The 19,658-nt window shown below is 38.0% G+C and overlaps 1 protein-coding gene and 1 pseudogene across 3 annotated transcripts in view; one reads left to right on the top strand and one right to left on the bottom strand.

The window, feature by feature from the left end:
• The window catches only part of SBF2 (SET binding factor 2), a 461,568-nt gene that overhangs the window by 355,452 nt on the left and 86,458 nt on the right, over positions 1-19,658 (bottom strand). For all 3 annotated transcript variants that reach the window (XM_077866518.1, XM_077866519.1, XM_077866520.1), the window contains exon 2: positions 13,300-13,385. In XM_077866518.1, the coding sequence (XP_077722644.1) occupies positions 13,300-13,385 (86 nt within the window). The remainder of the gene's footprint in view (positions 1-13,299; positions 13,386-19,658) is intronic.
• Positions 462-1,771, top strand: LOC144294683 (glyceraldehyde-3-phosphate dehydrogenase pseudogene; annotated as a pseudogene).

Raw genomic sequence — 19,658 nt, 5'->3', positions numbered from 1 at the left:
TGCAATACTCATACCTATTTTTATCTTTTATTATATTTAAGGAGATGTCAGAAATCAATCTTAGCACTCCCCTTCATGGACACCTCTCAGAACAATGCAGTAGTACACTATTGCTGGCGAAGTATAAGCTATATGGAAATACTTCCAATTAAGATACATGTATATCATTTCAAGGCATTTCTGAAAAGTAAAGGAAGTCTAGTGATGATAAGGGATGCTATAGGGATGCCTGAGTGGCTCGGCAGTTGAGTTTGAGCGTCTACCTTTGGCTCAGGGCATGATCCTGGAGTCCCAGGATCAAGTACCGCATCAGGCTCCCTGCATGGAGTCTGCTTCTCCCTCTACCTGTGTCTCTGCCTTTCTCTCTTTGTCTCTCATGAATAAATAAATAAAATCTTTAAAAAAAAAAATGTTGCTATAAATTAGTAGAGACAGCCACATCATTAATAGATTTATAATTGATAGATTTATAATTGATGGCTCTCTGCTCCTCCCCGTTCGACAGACAGCTGCATCTTCTGGTGCAGTGCCAGCTGCGTCCCCGAGACACGATGGTGAAGGTCGGAGTGAACGGATTTGGCCGTAATGGGCGCCTGGTCACCAGGGCTGCTTTTAACTCTGGCAAAGTGGATATTGTCGCCATCAATGACCCCTTCATTGATCTCAACTACATGGTGTACATGTTCCAGTATGATTCTATCCACGGCAAATCCCACGGCACAGTCAAGGCTGAGAACGGGAAACTTGTCATCAATGGGAAGTCCATCTCCATCTTCCAGGAGCAAGATCCCGCCAACATCAAATGGGGTGATGCTGGTGCTGAGTATGTTGTGGAGTCCACTGGGGTCTTCACCACCATGAAGAAGGCTGGGGCTCACTTGAAGGGCGGGGCCGAGAGGGAAGGAGTCTCTGCTCCTTCTGCTGATGCCCCCATGTTTGTGATAGGCGTGAACCACGAGAAGTATGACAACTCCCTCAAGATTGTCAGGAATGCCTCCGGCACCACCAACTGCTTGGCTCCTTTAGCCAAAGTCATCCATGACCACTTCGGCATCGTGGAGGGCCTCATGACCACCGTCCATGCCATCACTGCCACCCAGAAGACCGTGGACGGCTCCTCTGGGAAGCTGTGGCATGACGGCCGAGGGGCTGCCCAGAACATCATCCCTGCTTCCACTGGCGCCGCCAAGGCTATGGGCAAGGTCATCCCTGAGCTGAACGGGAAGCTCACTGGCATGGCCTTCCATGTCCCCACCCCCAATGTGTCAGTTGTGGATCTGACCTGCCGCCTGGAGAAAGCTGCCAAATATGACGACATCAAGAAGGTAGTGAAGCAGGCATCGGAGGGCCCCCTCAAGGGCATCCTGGGCTACACTGAGGACCAAGTTGTCTCCTGTGACTTCAACAGTGACAGCCACTCTTCCACCTTCGACGCCAGGGCTGGCATTGCCCTCAATGACCACTTTGTCAAGCTCATTTCCTGGTATGACAATGAATTCGGCTACAGCAACCAGGTGGTGGACCTCATGGTCCACATGGCCTCCAAGGAGTAAGAGCCTCCTGGACCACCAGCCCCAGCAAGAACAAGAGGAAGAGAGAGGCCCTCAGCTGCTGGGGCGTCCCTGCCCCAACTTAATCCCCCAACACACTGAGAATCTCCTGACCTCCAATTTACATCCTAGACTTGGAGGAAGGGGAGGGGCTTGGGGAGCCCTACCTTGTCATGTACCATCAATAAAGTATACTGTACCCAGCCAAAAAAAAAAAAAAAAAAAAGATTTATAATTAATAAAATTTTAGTTTTCAAAGATCAAAAACTTTTCCTTGATAAATCTACATATATGTGTTTTGTCACCTTACTAGCTCCTTCCCCCTAAATTTTGTATGTTGGCAACATTAATGACTTTTTATAGACACATGAGTACCACTAGAGGCCACCAAATACTTCACTTTTTAAAACTGACATGTTTGTAACTTATAGGGAGATGACCATGCACAGTGATTTCCATAACTGGGAAAGTTCCACATGAATACTCAAAGCACAATACAAACTCAAGCAAAAACATCTGAACATATTCCATATAATAAATAAGAACATGGAAGTACTTGATCAGACCCAAACTGAGAGTTAGGGAGATGGATAATATCAAAATGTCATTCCTTATATACCTTTGAAAATAGATTATATGACCTAGGAAATGGATGCTCTTTCTAAATAGCTGTTGTCATTTATAATTAAATTATTTATCTAGGAAAAAAAATTATTTATCTAGGGATGCCTGGTGGCTCAGCGGTTGGGCGCCTGCCTTCGGCTCAGGTCGTGATCCTGGGATCCAGGATCGAGTCCCGCATCAGGTTCCCTGTGAGGAGCCCGCTTCTCCCTCTGCCTAAGTCTCTGCCTCTCTCTCTCAGTCTGTGTCTCTCATGAATAAACAAATAAATCTTTTTAAAAAATTATTTATCTATACATGGGTATATACACTAATATAGATAAAACCCCAAAGTTCACTATTCTTTCTTCCATACCACATATCAAAAGTTGGCTATTATCTACAGCAATTAAAATTTTTTTTTTAATTTTTATTTATTTATGATAGTCACAGAGAGAGAGAGAGGCAGAGACACAGGCAGAGGGAGAAGCAGGCTCCATGCACCGAGAGCCCGACGTGGGATTCGATCCCGGGTCTCCAGGATCGCGCCCTGGGCCAAAGGCAGGCGCTAAACCGCTGCGCCACCCAGGGATCCCGCAATTAAAATTTTAATTAAAAAGTTCTACTGTCAAAGTCACCCCATATATTTATAATATATCCAAAATTCTGACTTGAAGAAAACCTGGCTCAGAAGCACAGATAACACCTAAGAAAACTTTGCCCTGAGCTTCTAGGTGAACTGCTACATGTCCCCTCATTTTTTCCAATGTCCTTCTCCTCACTAAAAGAGAAAATAGAGAAGGCTCAAGTAGCATCCAAATTCTGTAGATCTAAATGAAATCTATGAAACAAAATGAGAATTCTTGCTATCTGAGTATCTACCTTTATTATATAATGATACATTCTTTTTCAAAGGTTTTCAGGTACTCCAGAAAAACTTTATTCAGTCATGCTTTTGGTGTTCCATCTAAAGTCTTTCATTAACTAAAGGTTGCAAAGATGTTCTCTTTTTAAATGTTTTAGTTTCGGGGCACCTGGGTGGCTCAGTGGTTGAGCATCTACCTCCAGCGCAGGGCATGATCCTGGGGTCCTGCGATCCAGTCCTACAATGGGCTCCCTGTGGGGAGCCTGCTTCTCCCTCTGCCTGTGTCTCTGCCTCTTTCTCTCTGTCGCTCATGAATGAATAAATAAAATCTTAGATAGATAGATAGATAGATAGATAGATAGAGATTAGATTAAGATAGATCTTTTAGTTTCAATTTTTACAATTAGTCTACAATCCTTTTCAGGTTAATTTTTCTGTGTGGTGTGGGGTATGACTAGGATTCAAGAAGAGAAAGACTGACAAAATAGTGATACCACCACTTTCTAGACAAACTAAAACATACACACACACACACACACACACACACACACAAAGAAACATGAAACAATAATGAAAACAGTGTGTTACTAGCAAGAAAATGGACACATATATCAGTGGAACAAAACAGCCCAGAAGAAACCCGTGCTTACATGGTCAATTAATCTATAAAAAAGGAGGCAAAAATATCCAGTGGGGAAAAGACATTTTCTCTAACAAATGGAGCTGATAAAACTAGACAGCCACATGCACAAGAATATAACTGGACCACTTTCCTACACCATGTACAAAAAGAAATTCAAAACGAATTAGACTTGTATGTAGGACCTGAAGCCATAAAACTCCTAGAAGAAAATACAGGTAATAAGCTCTGTGACACTGGTCTCAGCAATATTTTGGAGAGACCAGTATCCTCAAGCAAGGGCAACAAAGCTAAAACAAACAACTGGGATTACCCCATCAAACTAAAAAACTTTTGCAGGTAAGAAATAAGAAATCATCAACAAAACTAAGAGGCAATCTACTGAATGGGAGACAATATTTGCAAATCATACATCCAATAAGAAGTTAGGGCAGCCCATGTGGCTCAGTGGTTTAGCGCCGCCTTCAGCCCAGGGTGTGATCCTGGAAACCCACGTCAGGGTCCCTGCATGGAGCCTGCTTCTTCCTCGGCCTGTGTCTGTTTCTCTCTCTCTCTTTCTCTCTCTCTCATGAATAAATAAAATCTTTCTTTTATAGATTTTATTTATTTATTCATGAGAGACACAGAGAGAGAGAGAGAGAGAGGCAGAGACACAGGCAGAGAGAGAAGCAAGCTCCATGCAGGGAGTCCGACATGGGACGACTGATCCTGGGTCTCCAGGACCACACCCTAGGCCAAAGGCAGCGCTAAACTGCTGAGCCACCTGGGCTGCCCAAATAAAATCTTTAAAAAAAATTTTTTTTTGTTTAAGAAATTAATATCCAGTATCCCTGGGTGGCGCAGTGGTTTGGCGCCTGCCTTTGGCCCAGGGCGTGATCCTGGAGACCCAGGATCGAATCCCACGTCGGGCTCCCGGTGCATGGAGCCTGCTTCTCCCTCTGCCTGTGTCTCTGCCTCTCTCTCTCTCTCTCTCTGCGTGACTATCATAAATAAATAAAAATTTAAAAAAAGAAATTAATATCCAAAATACATAAAGAACTTATACAAGTTAATACCAAAAAACAAACAACTGATTTTTTTTTTAAGATTTTATTCATTTATTCACAAGAGACACACACACAGAGAAAGAGAGAGAAGCAGAGACACAGACAGAGGGAGAAGCAGGCTCATTGCAGGGAGCCCGATGTGGGACTCGATCCCGGGACTCCAGGATCACGCCCTGGGCCAAGGCAGGCTCTAAACTGCTGAGCCACCCAGGGATCCCAAACAACTGATTTTTTAAATGGCAGAACACTTGAACAAACATTTTTTCAAAGAAGACACAAATTTCCAACAGGCATATGAAAAAATGGTCAACATCACAGATCATCAGGGAAATGCAAAGCCACAAGGAAATATCACCTCATGCCTATCAGATTAGCTACTATGAAAAAGAAAAAAATAACAAGTGTTGGTGAGGCTGTGGAGAAGTGGGAACCCTTGGGCACTGTTGGTGGGAATGTAAACTAGTGTAACCACTCAAAAAACAGTATGGAGGTTCCCCAAAATTTTAAAACTAGAACTACCATACGATCCAGTAATTCCACTTCCAGGCTTTATCCAAAGAAAACAAAGACACCAATTTGAAGAGTTATATGTACCCCTGTATTCACTGCAGCATTATTTACAAGAGGCAAAATATGAAAGCAACCTATGTATCAATGGATGAATAAAGGAAATGTGCCATATGCAACAAACCTATGGAGTTTGCTCATCAATTTAGCATGATGAAAACTGTCTTGTATCTTGTCTGACACCAAATGCATGAAGTTTTTTTCCCAATACCAACTAGGTGTCCAACAATTCAATTCAATTCTGACACTAACTACTCAGCATTAGCACAGACTCCAGAGGTCATGGGTTCAGGGCTCAGCTCCACAAGACTGCTCTCACTTTAGATGTGTGCTGCAAACTGGGTACCTAAGTTTATCCACACTTTTCGTGCAGAATAAAAATTCAGGGGCTTACCCAACCACCCCCCTCAGGTTCAATAATTTGCTAGAAAAACAGAATTCAAGAAAAATACCTTACTTATATTTATCAGTTTATTATAAAGAATACAACTAAGGAATAACCAAAAAGAAGAGAGGTATTAGGAAAAGTATGAGAAGAGGGACCTACACAGCCTCCATACCTTCTGGAAGGACACTACCATCCCATCACATCAATGTGTTCACCATCAGAAGGTCTCTGAACCTTTTCATTTAGTGTTTTTATGGTATGTTTTTCATTAGGTAAGCATGACTGATTAAACCATTGGCTGCTAGAGGTTTGGCGCCTGCCTTTGGCCCAGGGCGAGATCCCGGAGACCCGGGATCGAATCCCACGTCGGGCTCCCGGTGCATGGAGCCTGCTTCTCTCTCTGCCTGTGTCTCTGCCTCCCTCTCTCTCTCTCTGTAACTATCATAAATTAAAAAAAAAAAAAAAAAAAACCATTGGCTGCTAGTGGCTGAACTTGGTCTCCAGCTTCTCTCCTCTCCCCAGTGGGGCTGAAATTTCCAGACCTCTAATCACAAGAGTTGGTTCCTGAAGCAATCTAGGGCCCACTAAACCAATCAGCTATTCATTAGCATACGAAAGACAGTAAATTCCAAGGGTTTCAGGAGTTCAGTGCCAGGAACTGAGACAAAGACTAAATAACAGCAATGTCCAAAAATAAAATGGTCAAGGAGAATTACAATAAGGAAAAAGATGTTTGAATTCAACAAGAACATTGTTGCAGAGAAAAAGCTAGTTGTTCACTAAATCTGTTTTGCTTTTCTCCTAGGCACACATCTAGGCTTTATTTGCCAAACTCCCATTATAGTTAACTGGAGCTATATAACTTTCTATTGTTGTTGTTTTTTATGATTTTTTTTATTATTTATTCATGAGTGACATAGAGAGAGAGAGACAGAGATACAGGCAGAGGGAGAAGCAGGCTCCTCACAGGGAGGTCGATGATGGACTCGATCCTGGAACTCGATCCTGGAACTCGGGGATGACCCCTGAGCTGAAGGCAGAGGCTCAGCCCCTGAGCCACTTAGGTGTCCCTAACTTTCTGATAAATAGAATGAAGTGATGCATACAGCCTCCCAGGCCCATCCCATAAAACTCAGCCCTACTATCCTCCATGCTTTCTCTTCCCAATCTGTCAATGGTGATACCCAAGATGACCCTGACAACACCACTCTGAAGACAGCAAACCCCACTCTCATCTACTCCACTGCCACTAATTAGACTTCATGCAAGTAAGAAAAGAAGAACTTCTATCATGCTAGCCACTAAAATCTCAAGGTTTATCTATTATAACAGCTATTATTACCTTCATGAATTAAGAAAATACTAGAAACTTCAACTTTGTAATTTTGGAATGGAAAAGACATTAAACTATACTTCAGAATAAACCCTTGAGATGTGGATAAGATGGGTGTATGAGCAGATGGCAGGAAATCATAACATTATAGCTTATTAAATATTAACAACCATCTGATAACAACCCTATAAGAAAAGTAATATTTTCAGAAAGGGTAAATGAACTTTGCTCATAGTTTTAGAATTCTTGATGCCATATTCTTTGCACTGTACCACACTTGTCTCTTAGAAAAATGGGGACAGGGGATCCCTGGGTGGCTCGGCGGTTTGGCGCCTGCCTTTGGTCCAGGGCGCGATCCTGGAGTCCCGGGATCGAGTCCTGTGTCGGACTTCCTGCATGGAGCCTGTTTCTCCCTCTGCCTGTGTCTCTGCCTCTCTCTCTCGGTGTCTATCATGAATAAATAAATAAAATATTAAAAAAAAAAAAAAAAGAAAAATGGAGACAGCAAATGAAGGAGAATCATTCGAAACATTTCATAATGAAGAAATTGTATAATAGCTAAAAGAGATAAAGTAAAGAAAAGATGTTTTTAGCTAGTCTTAATGATACTTAAGATCAATGGAAACAGAAAACTTGTAAAAGGAACCAGAAGTTAAGAAGAGCAGAATAACCCATAGTGGTGATACAACAATTATACAACAGAAAAGCTGCAGTACTCCCTGTGGAGAGCCAGGCTATTTGCAAACAGTGTGAATTTGTAGTAGGTTAGGTCTGTGTAGATCTACACTTTCCTCAGGATTCAAAGCATTAAGTATAAGAGAACCTTAGCATGGAGAGAAAACCTTGTCCTACAATGGTTCTGAGAGCCGTACTGAAGTAGCAGACCACAGAGCCTGGCCAGGTGAAAAATTCTTTAGCATAACTGAGACTATCAATGCAACAGTAAAATAAAGAGGTTTGTAAATAATTGAAAATCTAGTATAGGAAACAAGCCACTTTGATGAGCATAGAGCAATATGAGAATAACATTAAGACTGAGTATCCTCCACTTCAGAAATGTCGAGAGAATCTACTATTTCAGATGCATGCTCTAGACTACATCAGGTTCCAACCTGCCATGTGGTTTTATTACTTCAAAGACACAATTGTCTGGGAGTAGGAAACAAAAAGGTGAGTTCAAACCACCACTTACCAGCTTAACCTCCGTTTATATCTACTTGCTTTGTCATGAACATAACTTTAAATGCCTTTTTTGTAGTCTTTAGAATGTTTTAAAAGCCATGTCTTCATACTTCAGAGCAGGATCCTTATGTTTTCAGCCTCAACTCTACATAAAACTGAAAGTCCTTCCAAACATTCTTTATACCATCTTTAAAACTGAGTTCATCAGGGGTGCCTGGGTGGCTCAGTCAGCTAAGCAACCAACTCTGTTTCAGATCAAGTCATGATCTCATGGGTCTGGGGATCAAGTCCCCAGACGGCCTCCCTATCAGCAGGGAGTCGGCTTAAAGATACTCTCTCCCTCTGCCCTTTCCTCCGACTCATACACACTTGCTAAGATAAATAAATAAATCTAAAAAAAAAAAAAAATGAATTCATCACCAAGTGCCCTATGTCAGCACAGAGGCTTTGGACACTACCTATAATATCTTCATAGGTATTTTTTGTAATTATACATTTTTAGGTGTCTTCATGTATTTCTCAAATCTCTTTGGCTGGCAAATTATCCTGTCCATCTTTATTCTAAATAATTAGTTATACAAGTGGCTTTTTATACTCACATGCAGAAACCTACATTTTTACTTACTGCCCTATATCTCATCTTCTTAGCTAATAACTATAACTTCCTTTTAAAATCTTTGTGAACTCTGATTCTGTCATCCAATATGTTCACTACCATCCTCATTCTTTCATACATACTCCTCTACAAAGAAGGGAGAGAATATTCTCTTCCATCCTTTCTACACTCAGTTCCCTGACCACACAGTATTTATATCCAGGTCAGCTGGACAATTGCTATCCTATGTTGTGTTCAATGCATTCTAAATGGCTTAAAGAATTAAAGCATTACATGGTACTTATACTTACTTCTCTGCACAAATAGCATCCCATACTAAGACTATTTCTATGTTAAAACTTCAGAATGTTGCATACACTGTTTTATTACTCTTCTCTCCAATCTATACTTACAGAAAACTGGATTCATACTGCAGGTAGTCAAATCACTAGTATGTAAGTAACTGAACTCATGTTTTACAAAGGTGAAACTTAGAGATTCTAACTAAACATTTATTACTCTTTTACTCAAGCCACAGCATTTTTTTATCATAGTAATTTAGTCTTCTAAAAAAATTACACAGCTATACAAATGCCTCAGAGAAGGCATTACAGTGAAGAATATGGCACAAAATTTTCTGAATAATACAAAAGGATTCACTTCTGAGACAGGGTATCTTTAAAAAGAGCTACTGTCAGAACAATACTATTTTGCTAATGCCCAAACCCTAGCCAATAAAAATATTTGTTCCTATAATCAGAAATAGATTGTTAGCCATAGAATGCCTCTGCAAAACAATTCTTAAATTTTCTTTGAAATATTGTTACTAAAATTAACTGTAACTTTATTTATATGACTGTCTGTGGTTTCTATGTGTGCCTAAAAAGCACAAGAAAAAGATAAAAATATCCCAGAACTGGAAAAGTAGTCATTATGTTTGGTTTAGCTTATTTTCATATTTTTATTTTTAAAATCCATCCAAATTAAAGTTCAGTATTTCTCAACAGAAGAAAAGAAAAAAAGGGCAAATTCTTTACATAAAAACAAAAGAACAAATTCAGTATCCTCTCAATTAAATTTGGATTTTGATGTATTAGTGAATGGAAACCTAAAGTCTTTTCCCACAAATCATGAAGTTTAGTCTTCAGGTTAAACATAATAATTTGTTATTCAGAACTTATATATAACAAATATATGCTGACTGAAGAGGAGAGGTGGCAATACAAAATAATTTCAGTATTATGCTCTGAACTCAGATTTCTCCTGAAACAAAATAAACATGTGAAGTTGGTTTCTAACCAACAATACAGCATTCTTTTAACATTTCTGAACCTGAGTTCTTCAAAATTATAGAACCCTGTTTTCAGATCCTGCATTTACACTAAAATATAAATGCTAACCACAGTTTTAAAGTGTGACTCTCAGAATATTCTCAGATTGTGGCTGAGACTAAGAGTCAGTATTTCATGTGGTAACGGGTTTAAAACCTAGCTCTGTGGCATCTTAGCTTTTAGAGCTTAGTGAAATTGGTTAAACTTCCTAATCCTTAGTTTGCTTACCATAAATTAGACATACTACCATCAATCAACTAATTTATCTGAGTTCATCAGAATCTATCAATACAGTGCAACTGTTAGATATTACCATTAATGGTATATGCTAAAAGTTGTTCTACTATTTTGGAAGGGCTTAGATTTTTTTTTTTCCCTGTAAAACACTGTAATTTTTTTTCCATGTAAAACACGACCACCTTGGAATCAACAAACCACTTAGGACTGAGCCAGATCACCTTCAATTAGACTAAAATTTGGTTAGGCCTATATCTGGCCTTGATGCTTATAGGAGTTAATTTTTACAGTATTTCACAGTTATTCAAGTTATTGCTATTCAAATGTAGAATGGTTGCACGCTTCTAATACATCAAGCATAACACAAAGCAATAAATAATAAAAAAGACCAAAATTTAAAAGTTAAATTATTCTATTATGTTTTAAGATTGGGCTTTAATAGATATTAGATCAACAGATTTACTTTGTACTTGACAAAGCACTATAGACAAAGTATCAAAGTATTACTATCCAATGTTGGAAAAATTAAAAAGGAAAACAATTTCCAGTATAATCCAGTTTAAAAACTCTTTAAATATTAATCCAGCACACAAAAATCTTGAAATGCTTTGCTAAGATCAGCCAAGAGGTCATCTAAGAAAATCTTAGGCAAGGAAAAGTTCTGTCTATCTCTTAGCACCTCACTTCACCAGTCAGCCACAAAAGACTCTACTTGTTATTGGAGATAGACTGATAGCACTTGAACAAGGGAGTGTCTGTAAAATACCATTTACTTGGTAGTGAAATCAATATGTCTCTCTCCCTCATGACTGGAAAAACAGAGACATCACAGTATTCATTCTCTTGGCATCCAAAACACAAAAATAATCCCTTCCCAGTCACAACTAAATAGCCCCAATAATGTCTGTTGTTCTTAAAGCTTATGATGGTGATTCACTACTCACACTATCAAAATGATATAGTTTATATCCCTCCACACTTTGATGTGAGAGACAGTAAGAACTCACAAGAGTTCTCAGTGGTCCTCAGCACCAAAATTTCCCCCTTTCAGTCATCACTAAAAAGGATACTGAAGTAGGGTTTAAAAGCTTTAACAGTATTAATACCTGGTTACTCACACCATAAGGCCAATTACAAGTATTTGTATACATGTCGGGGAGAACAGAAAGGACTACAAGGCTCTCCAAAAAGTTACTTTTCTTAGATCCTCACATTCTTTCCCCATTTTTAATACCCAACTTCAAGATTTGCCCTCTGGGTGAGTCTACAGAACCCACAGCCGTCTTTATACAGCTGGTTATAACAATCAAAATTAAGCATTCAGCAATGTATCTTTTATCTTCCATAAGCAGAAATGGACAGTCATTAGCTAGAATGAGAAAATATACAATGTTCAACATCAGTTTTATTCCTAATGGTATTTCTGATGAAAAATAACAAGAGAACGAACAATTCTGCTGGGGGTTTGGGGGAAAAAGGGGAGATGGTGCAAGATATCAAACAAATGGCAATGACAATAATTATCATAATTATCAACAAGCTACCTCAATTACTGAGCACTTACTTTTTGGAAGCCATCGTTCTTAGTGTTTTGTATATTTTTTCCCATTTTATCTATACAACACCATATGAGATTGGTATTGTCATTATCATCATTTTATAGATGAGGACATTGCTGCTCAAAGAAGTTAAGTGATTCGTCTAAAGTCATACCATACAGCTGGGATTTCAACCCAGGTAGTCTCCTCCGGAGCCTGCACTCTATTATCAAATCATTCCAAATGTTCTCTCAAGAACTGCTTTACAGAACAGTTCTCATATGGGTGTATGTATGTAATACATACACCCACACAATATAAGTACATAGAAACACACACACATCCATACTCTACTGTTTGAAAACAAAACCTTATAGTCATATTATAAAATACTTTAGGGGGACGCCTGGGTGGCTCAGTGGTTGAGCGTCTGCCTTTGGCCCAGGGTGTGATCCTGGAGTCCTGGGATCGAGTCCCGCATCGGGCTCCGTGCATGGAGCCTGCTTCTCCTCTCTCTACCTGTGTCTCTGCCTCTCTCTGTCTCTCATGAATAAATAAATAAAATCTTTTTTAAAAAAAATGCTTTAGTACTCCTCTTTCCAGTCCCTCATTTTACCACCATGGATCTGTCAACAGAATGTCCTGACCATCCAAATTATGTGTTCAACTGTTAAATTCCTTTAAAAATGACTGACAAAAATAAAGCAGTTTAACTGCACTATTATAAAGCAATCTGCAGATCATGTAGCTAAAAAGAATTCAAATTTGTGATTTCAAGACCAAACTGAACACGACCGGTGATCATTAAACCAACCTTCGAGAGGTGAAGGGGAGAGGTGTCTGTTTTTGTTTAGTTTACACCAAAACAATAACCTGAAATTTTTCAAACAAAAATATAATAATTATTTGTTTTGTGACACAATATCACTGAAGCTACTAGGCTAAGACTTTCACTAGCGAATCAGAGGAATTTGACAGTTTCCATGTACATAAAGATCATCGATTTCATCTTTAATATTAGAAAGAAGCTTAAATGAGAAAAGAATAGCAAAACAAGCATTTTCCCTGTAAAACACTATAATTTTTTTTCCATGTAAAACACGACCACCTTGGAATCAACAAACCACTTAGGACTGAGCCAGATCACCTTCAATTAGACTAAAATTTGGTTAGGCCTATATCTGGCCTTGATGCTTATAGGAGTTAATTTCTACAGTATTTCACAGTAGAATCAATATATTGATTGAATCGTATCAGAATCAATATATTCAAAGGTTATACTTGGAAGCAGAGGTATTATTTCTAGTAACATGTTACAGTTAAATTACCAAATCATTTAACAGTAACTATAAAATAAATAAAACTATAAATGTAACATAAAAAGGAAAGTGTCATTATAAAAGCACAATAAAGCAATACTAACTTACCAATTCAATTCCCTGTGGAAAAGGTGTATCATCCCAGTCCTTTTGTGGAAATCTCTGGATTATTTTCCCGAGACCTGCTCCTGACCCTATTAAAATCAAAGTGAATTAGTTATACACTACAAAAAAATCTTAATACTTGTTATATCAATATTTATTTATAAATGAGTATTTATTGAATAAATCAATATATTAAATATTCTCAAGTTTTAAAGGACACAAAAGTATTTACCTTCTAAACATAATACTGAAATAACAAGCAATCTCTATCCTATTGATTCTCAAAAGAGTGACACATATGAAAAGCTAGGAAAAATAAACAGAGGCACTAAAATCTAGAGCCTCTACCATACCATGGAAGAATTGCTCCTGTTCCCAATAAAGAAAGCAATCTTCTCAGTATCTCGGGTTGAAATTTTTAAAACTCTTCTAGGGAAACAAAGTAAACTTTTTTTTTTTAAGATTTTATTTAATTATTCATAAGAGACACAGAGAGAGAGGCAGAGACAAAGACAGAGGGAGAAGCAGGCTCCCTGCAGGGAGCCCGAGGCGGAACTCGATCCCAGGATCCCGGGATCACTCCCAGAGCCGAAGGCAGATGCTCAACGACTGAGCCACCTGGGTGTCCCGAGACAAAGTAATCTTGAGTGACAACTGAAATGGGACTATTAGCACTAAGCTTCAGTTATGGGGTACATAAGCACTATTACCGGTAAAATAAGGATTTTTAGAGTGGTATGAGAGCTTGACAATTGCCTAAGCAGGGTTTCTCAACATCAGCACTATTGACATTTTCGGCCAGATAATCCTTTGTTGTGTGTTGGGGGTGGGAGAGGGCCTGTTCTCTCTAGGATATTTAGTTTAGCAGCACCTTTGCCTCAACCCACCATCACTGTCAAGTCATTACAACCAAAAACATCTCCAAACATTGCCAAATGTCCTGGGAAGAGTGGGCTAAACTGCCCCTGGTTGAAAACCACCAGTCTATAATACCACTGTTTTAAAATTATCCTGTGATTCTAAAGAATAGATCAACTTGGGACGCCTCTCTCTCTCTCTCTCTCTCTCTCTCTCTCTCTCTCATAAATAAATAAAATGTTAAAAAAAAAAAAAAGAATAGTTCAACACTGGAGATATAATCTCTGAGTAATTTAGGGATGAAAAGTACATGGTAGATCTAAATTACTTTTTTTTTTAATTTTTTATTTATTTATGATAGTCACAGAGAGAGAGAGAGAGAGAGAGAGAGAGAAGCAGAGACATAGGGAGAAGCAGGCTCCATGCACTGGGAGCCTGATGTGGGATTCGATCCCGGGTCTCCAGGATCGTGCCCTGGGCCAAAGGCAGGCGCCAAACCGCTGCGCCACCCAGGGATCCCTCTAAATTACTTTTTGCTATACTTTTTAAAGAGCATCAGGTGCTTACATATTTTATATTTTGTCCCTGTTGACTTTGTAGTGAAAGCAACAATACTGATTATTTGTCTACCTAACTTAAGTGAGACTTAAACACCTTATTCAATTTGTTAATTTAAAAAATTATCTGCCTTCATCTACCACCCTCTCTCTGTAAATTGAACTTCCCCTTTGCCCCTCATCTAGAGTTCAATCACTTTATGGCCAAATCTTTAACTTTAAAAGATAAATAAAAAGTTAAATTCATTTAACTGAACAACTCACTACTACTGTGTTCTAAAAATGAGATCACATTTGAAAAAGGCAAAATAAAAACATCCTTAATTAAACAAGCAACTGCATTCTTATATCCATCATTGTAAGGGAATGAAGGATATAATTCAAGGTAAACTAAATTAAAAGTGATCTATCATAGGCACTCATTTTTTCAAAATCTACATCAAACAAACACTTCTGACATGGCAAACAGTTAAATTCAACAAAGTTAAATTCAACAAACTGCTAAGTAGTAGAGATAAACAAATGAAGACATGGCTCCTATCCTCAAGAAACTCATAATTATTAAGAGAAACAAACAAATAAGCTGATAATTTCATTATACCATGCTAAGTACAAGGATAGAAGGAAACCTAACACAGCATGGCAGAGAACACTACAGAAAACTTTCTAAAAGAAATGAGAGCAAGCTTTTTCTTTCTTTCAGTATCATCTTTGTATCCCCAAGCACAGAGCAACCTGAATGTCTGGCATTTAGTTCATGCCGAGTTAAATATTAATTTTAATGAATTTGTTAATATTGACAGAAATTATTTTAAACTCACATCTCCCTGTATTTTTAAAAAGAGATAAATGCATGTTATTTATCTTATAATTAACAAAGTATCCACATACTGTTTATTCAGCTCTGAGAGTGATATACAATGTATTTTAAGCTCAAGAAATATTTTATCATATTAATTTTTACTAATTATAAAAATAAGTGTTAACTGCAGAAAAATTTTTAAATACATAAAAATATAAAGAGGAAATCACCCATAATTCCACAGCTGGAGAAAATTACTGTTAATATTTTAGACAATTATCTCTCAAGTGTTTTTGTATACATGTATTATTTTCTACAGAATTGAGATCATACTAAATCCTAGCTTTTTCTATTCATTTATTACTTAATATTTCACAATAAGTCTTTGATATTAAACATACATTTTTTTAGTTTCTCACTACTATAAATAATGCTACAAAAGCATCTTTCTATATAAATCTTTGTCCCCACCTCCCTTTCTCCCCTCAAATTATTTTTTTTTTAAAGATTTTATTTATTTGACAGAGAGAGAGAAAAAGAGCACATAAAAGCAGAGGGAGCTACTAAGGGAGGAGGAGAAGCAGACTCTGCTGAGCAGGGAGCCTCATTCAGGGCTCGACCTGGGATCATGACCTGAGCCAAAGGCAGATGCTTAACCAACTGAGCCACCCAGGCACCCCACCCCAGAAAAATTCTTAGATATACAACTACTGGGTCAAAGAGAATGAAAAATTTTACAACTAGCACAAAGCCATGGGGGCCACAAAAAGACATCCAACAGTCTTTTTACATTCTGTAAATTCTTTAAGACTAGCATTTTCACCACATTCTTACCAACTATTGTTACTCTAAACATTTGTTTGTTTTAATTACTGTCAATTTGAGAGATTAAAAGTCCTTCTTTGGCAGCAGCATAACATTCAAAAGTTCTCCAGAAGCAACATATTTACTGATTTTAAAATGATATGCAGGGCAGCCCGGGTGGCTCAGCGGTTTAGTACCGCCTTCAGCCCAAGGCCTGATCCTGAAGACCCAGGATGGAGTCCCATATGGGGCTCCCTGCATGGAGCCTTCTTCTCCCTCTGCCTGTGTCTCTGCCTCTCTCTCTCACTCTGTGTCTCTCATGAATGAATGAATAAATAAAATCTTAAAAAAAAAAAAAATGGTATGCAGTGTTTCAATAACATGAAAGCTCAGTTTGAAATACTGACATAACATTTCTAAATATACACAGAAATACGATTCATGAGTGATATGACTTCAGTTATATGAATGTTATCTGTAAATAGAAATTAGGTTAGAAAATGACAAATAAAAATGGTAAATAATATTTCACTACAAATAAAATGTAGCAAAGAGCTACAATAACTTAGTTTTCAAATATATAAATTGCTGCAGCTACCAGGTTTCGAGGAACTTATGAAGGTGCTCTAAAAACCAAACAAGCATTGTTTGATTCTTGTTTCTTGATTTTTAAGCATTTAGTCTGAATATTTAAACTCATTTTCTTTCTCTAGTTTATATATTTTACCCAGCACTTATTCTAAAGGCAATACTATTGTACATAAGAATGCTAAGAAGATGGCATTTTACATTGAGAAGCAAGCCACAGTGAGGGAAAAGTGTCCTGGAGTCAGATGTCCACTGTGGACTAATCCCTACGTCCAGAAATAAAGTATGCCATGTCAATCAGAGTGGCTGTGGAAGCAGCTCTTATTTGCACCGTATATTAAATGGGGCTCAGTTACTGGGTAGGAGATGAAGAAATTGCTTAAAAGAAAGACTACTTCCTACAAAGGAGAGACATTAGGCAGACAAAATTGATTGTCCACTGCATTGTATGCAACTACACTGGAAAAGGAAGGGGCAGTTATTAATCGGTGCCTTCATGTTTTCTTTCCAGTCCCTCTTCTCCTATCCCATAAAATCATAAAATTAAGAAATGATTCAATGATAACTGAATGTAGTTAATATATTAAAAGGGGGATGTTCAGCAGAACACCAGCACATTTGGAAATGCTTTTCTTTGAAAAAAATATATATACTAGACAAAGTGTCCAAAACAAATTTAGGAAGGGTGAGGAAATACTGGTGTGGTCAGGCACACTTTTCCCTCCTTTATGTTTGGTAACCCACTTTCCCCTGGGCCCTGGTGTGGCTGCGGGCCACCCAGCTCAGCCACAAGGATTAGCAAGTGACCCAGAATGATCCAACCATCTATCAGTCCCCTTACAAAGTGACTCTTCTAGTGGTAGCCAATGACTCCAGAAGAGCCCAACAGTGTTCTCTGGGACTGCTAACTAATATACTATACGTATGGCATTGCCAGTAGCTGTAAGGAAGAAGTATATCTGCAGAAGAACTATTGACTGAGTAGTGATCAATTTGGCAGAGAGATATAAAACTCTGCTCTACACAAAACAGGATGTTTGGTATCTGTTGTTTGTACCAATTGACAAAAATTAGTTGAGTACCTTCTGTGTGTGCTTAGACTACAGATATATAAAATATACACTGCCTAGTTTAATGTAGACTCTGAAATTTGAGAGATGCTACTCTAATATATAATTCACTAAATCTTTTTCTATGATATGCCTATCTAAATTAGATCAGATGTTATCTACAATAGCCATTCTGTGTGATATGCATCTGTTCACATCCTTTTCTATCAAAAATGGCATCACTCACAGTTCAAGGAAGGGCAGCAGTCACATTCAAGAGCATACAATCCTACTACTCTTCTCACCAGCCAGAAAGAAATTACTAAATCCTTTATTTGGTTATTATATTTACTGTTACTTGTCTATCTCATCTCACTAGAATGAAAACAATGATTTTTGTTCTGCTTTGTTTACCTATGTATCCTAGGCACTTAGAATAATTCCTGGTATTTATTAGATACTTAACAAAATAATTGTTGAATAAATAAATGGGACTGTTAAGTGGGCAAGGGCATCTATAAACTGGCAAGCAACTTATGACCAGAATGACCTAGCTATAAGAGGTATGCTAGATAAATCAAATCCTTCTGGTAGGGAATTTTGGACAGGAAAAATGGGAGACTAAAGCAGTCAAAAAAAATGTATCAAGACTTGCCATGATGTAGAGAAAGGTCAGGCAACCACGGTCATGTGTAAAACCAAAGTTACAGAACAAGAGAAACTCTAGGCAGACTTGCCAACAAAAACAAGTTAAGAGTATACATACGTAGAAGGAAGCAGAGATGCGACAAGAGAAAGCTAAGTTCTACCTCCAGTAAACTCTGGCAGCACTATAATGCCTGTTACCAAACTTCTGAGGTATTTTTATGATACCTTTCCCTCACTAGAATGAACAGGTCCATATTAATTCTCGCTAAAGAATCCAAACTAGCATACATTATAACAAGCACCCTGATAAATCATCTTTCAAACTGGTAAAAGATCTGAAAACAAAAGATTTAGTCAGAAAACTTAAAAAGAAGCATGCCTGGGTGGCTCAGCGGTTGAGCATCTCTGCCTGTGGCTCAGATTGTGATCTCAGCGTCCTAAGATTGAGTCCGCCATCAGGCTCCCCACGGAGAGTCTGCTTCTCCCTCTGCCTATGTCTCTGTCTCTCATGAATAAATAAATAAAATTGTTTTTAAAAAAATTTTTTTAAAAACTTGAAAAGCAGGAAAAGCAAATAAATATATATTGTGCTCCAAATACCCGAAGAGCTATAACATGAAAGAAGATGAAGTGAAGCAGACTAGAGTAAAAGATATAATACAGAGAAGTTATTTTTGAGTCAATATAAAGGGAGAACCTTCTAAGAATGACAATTATCAAAAAACAGAATGATTTGCCACAGAAAGCAATGATCATACCCAAGATTTTAGATCAAACTACCAAATTTTCTAGTGTAGGAAACCACGCAGAATGGTTAAGAGAACAAATGCAGAAAAACTGGCAAACAAACTATTATAAAAATTCATTTATTCAACAATAACTTGTATTAGGTGCTAAGAAGAGAAGGATAAAACTTGCTGTGAGAATATTTAGAATTTGAATTGAGGTTTTTGAAATACAAATAAAAGGGCAGATGCAGGCGCAGTATAATGACAGTAAAGATTAGGAAAGAAAACCATATTGTTTAGAAATCAGGTCATGAGTCTAATGAAATCA

The sequence above is a fragment of the Canis aureus genome, chromosome 23 (assembly GCF_053574225.1).
Source record: "Canis aureus isolate CA01 chromosome 23, VMU_Caureus_v.1.0, whole genome shotgun sequence".
Lineage (NCBI taxonomy): Eukaryota > Metazoa > Chordata > Mammalia > Carnivora > Canidae > Canis > Canis aureus.
The sequence above is the reverse complement of the archived record's forward strand: the minus strand, read 5'-3'. Positions and strand labels throughout refer to the sequence as shown.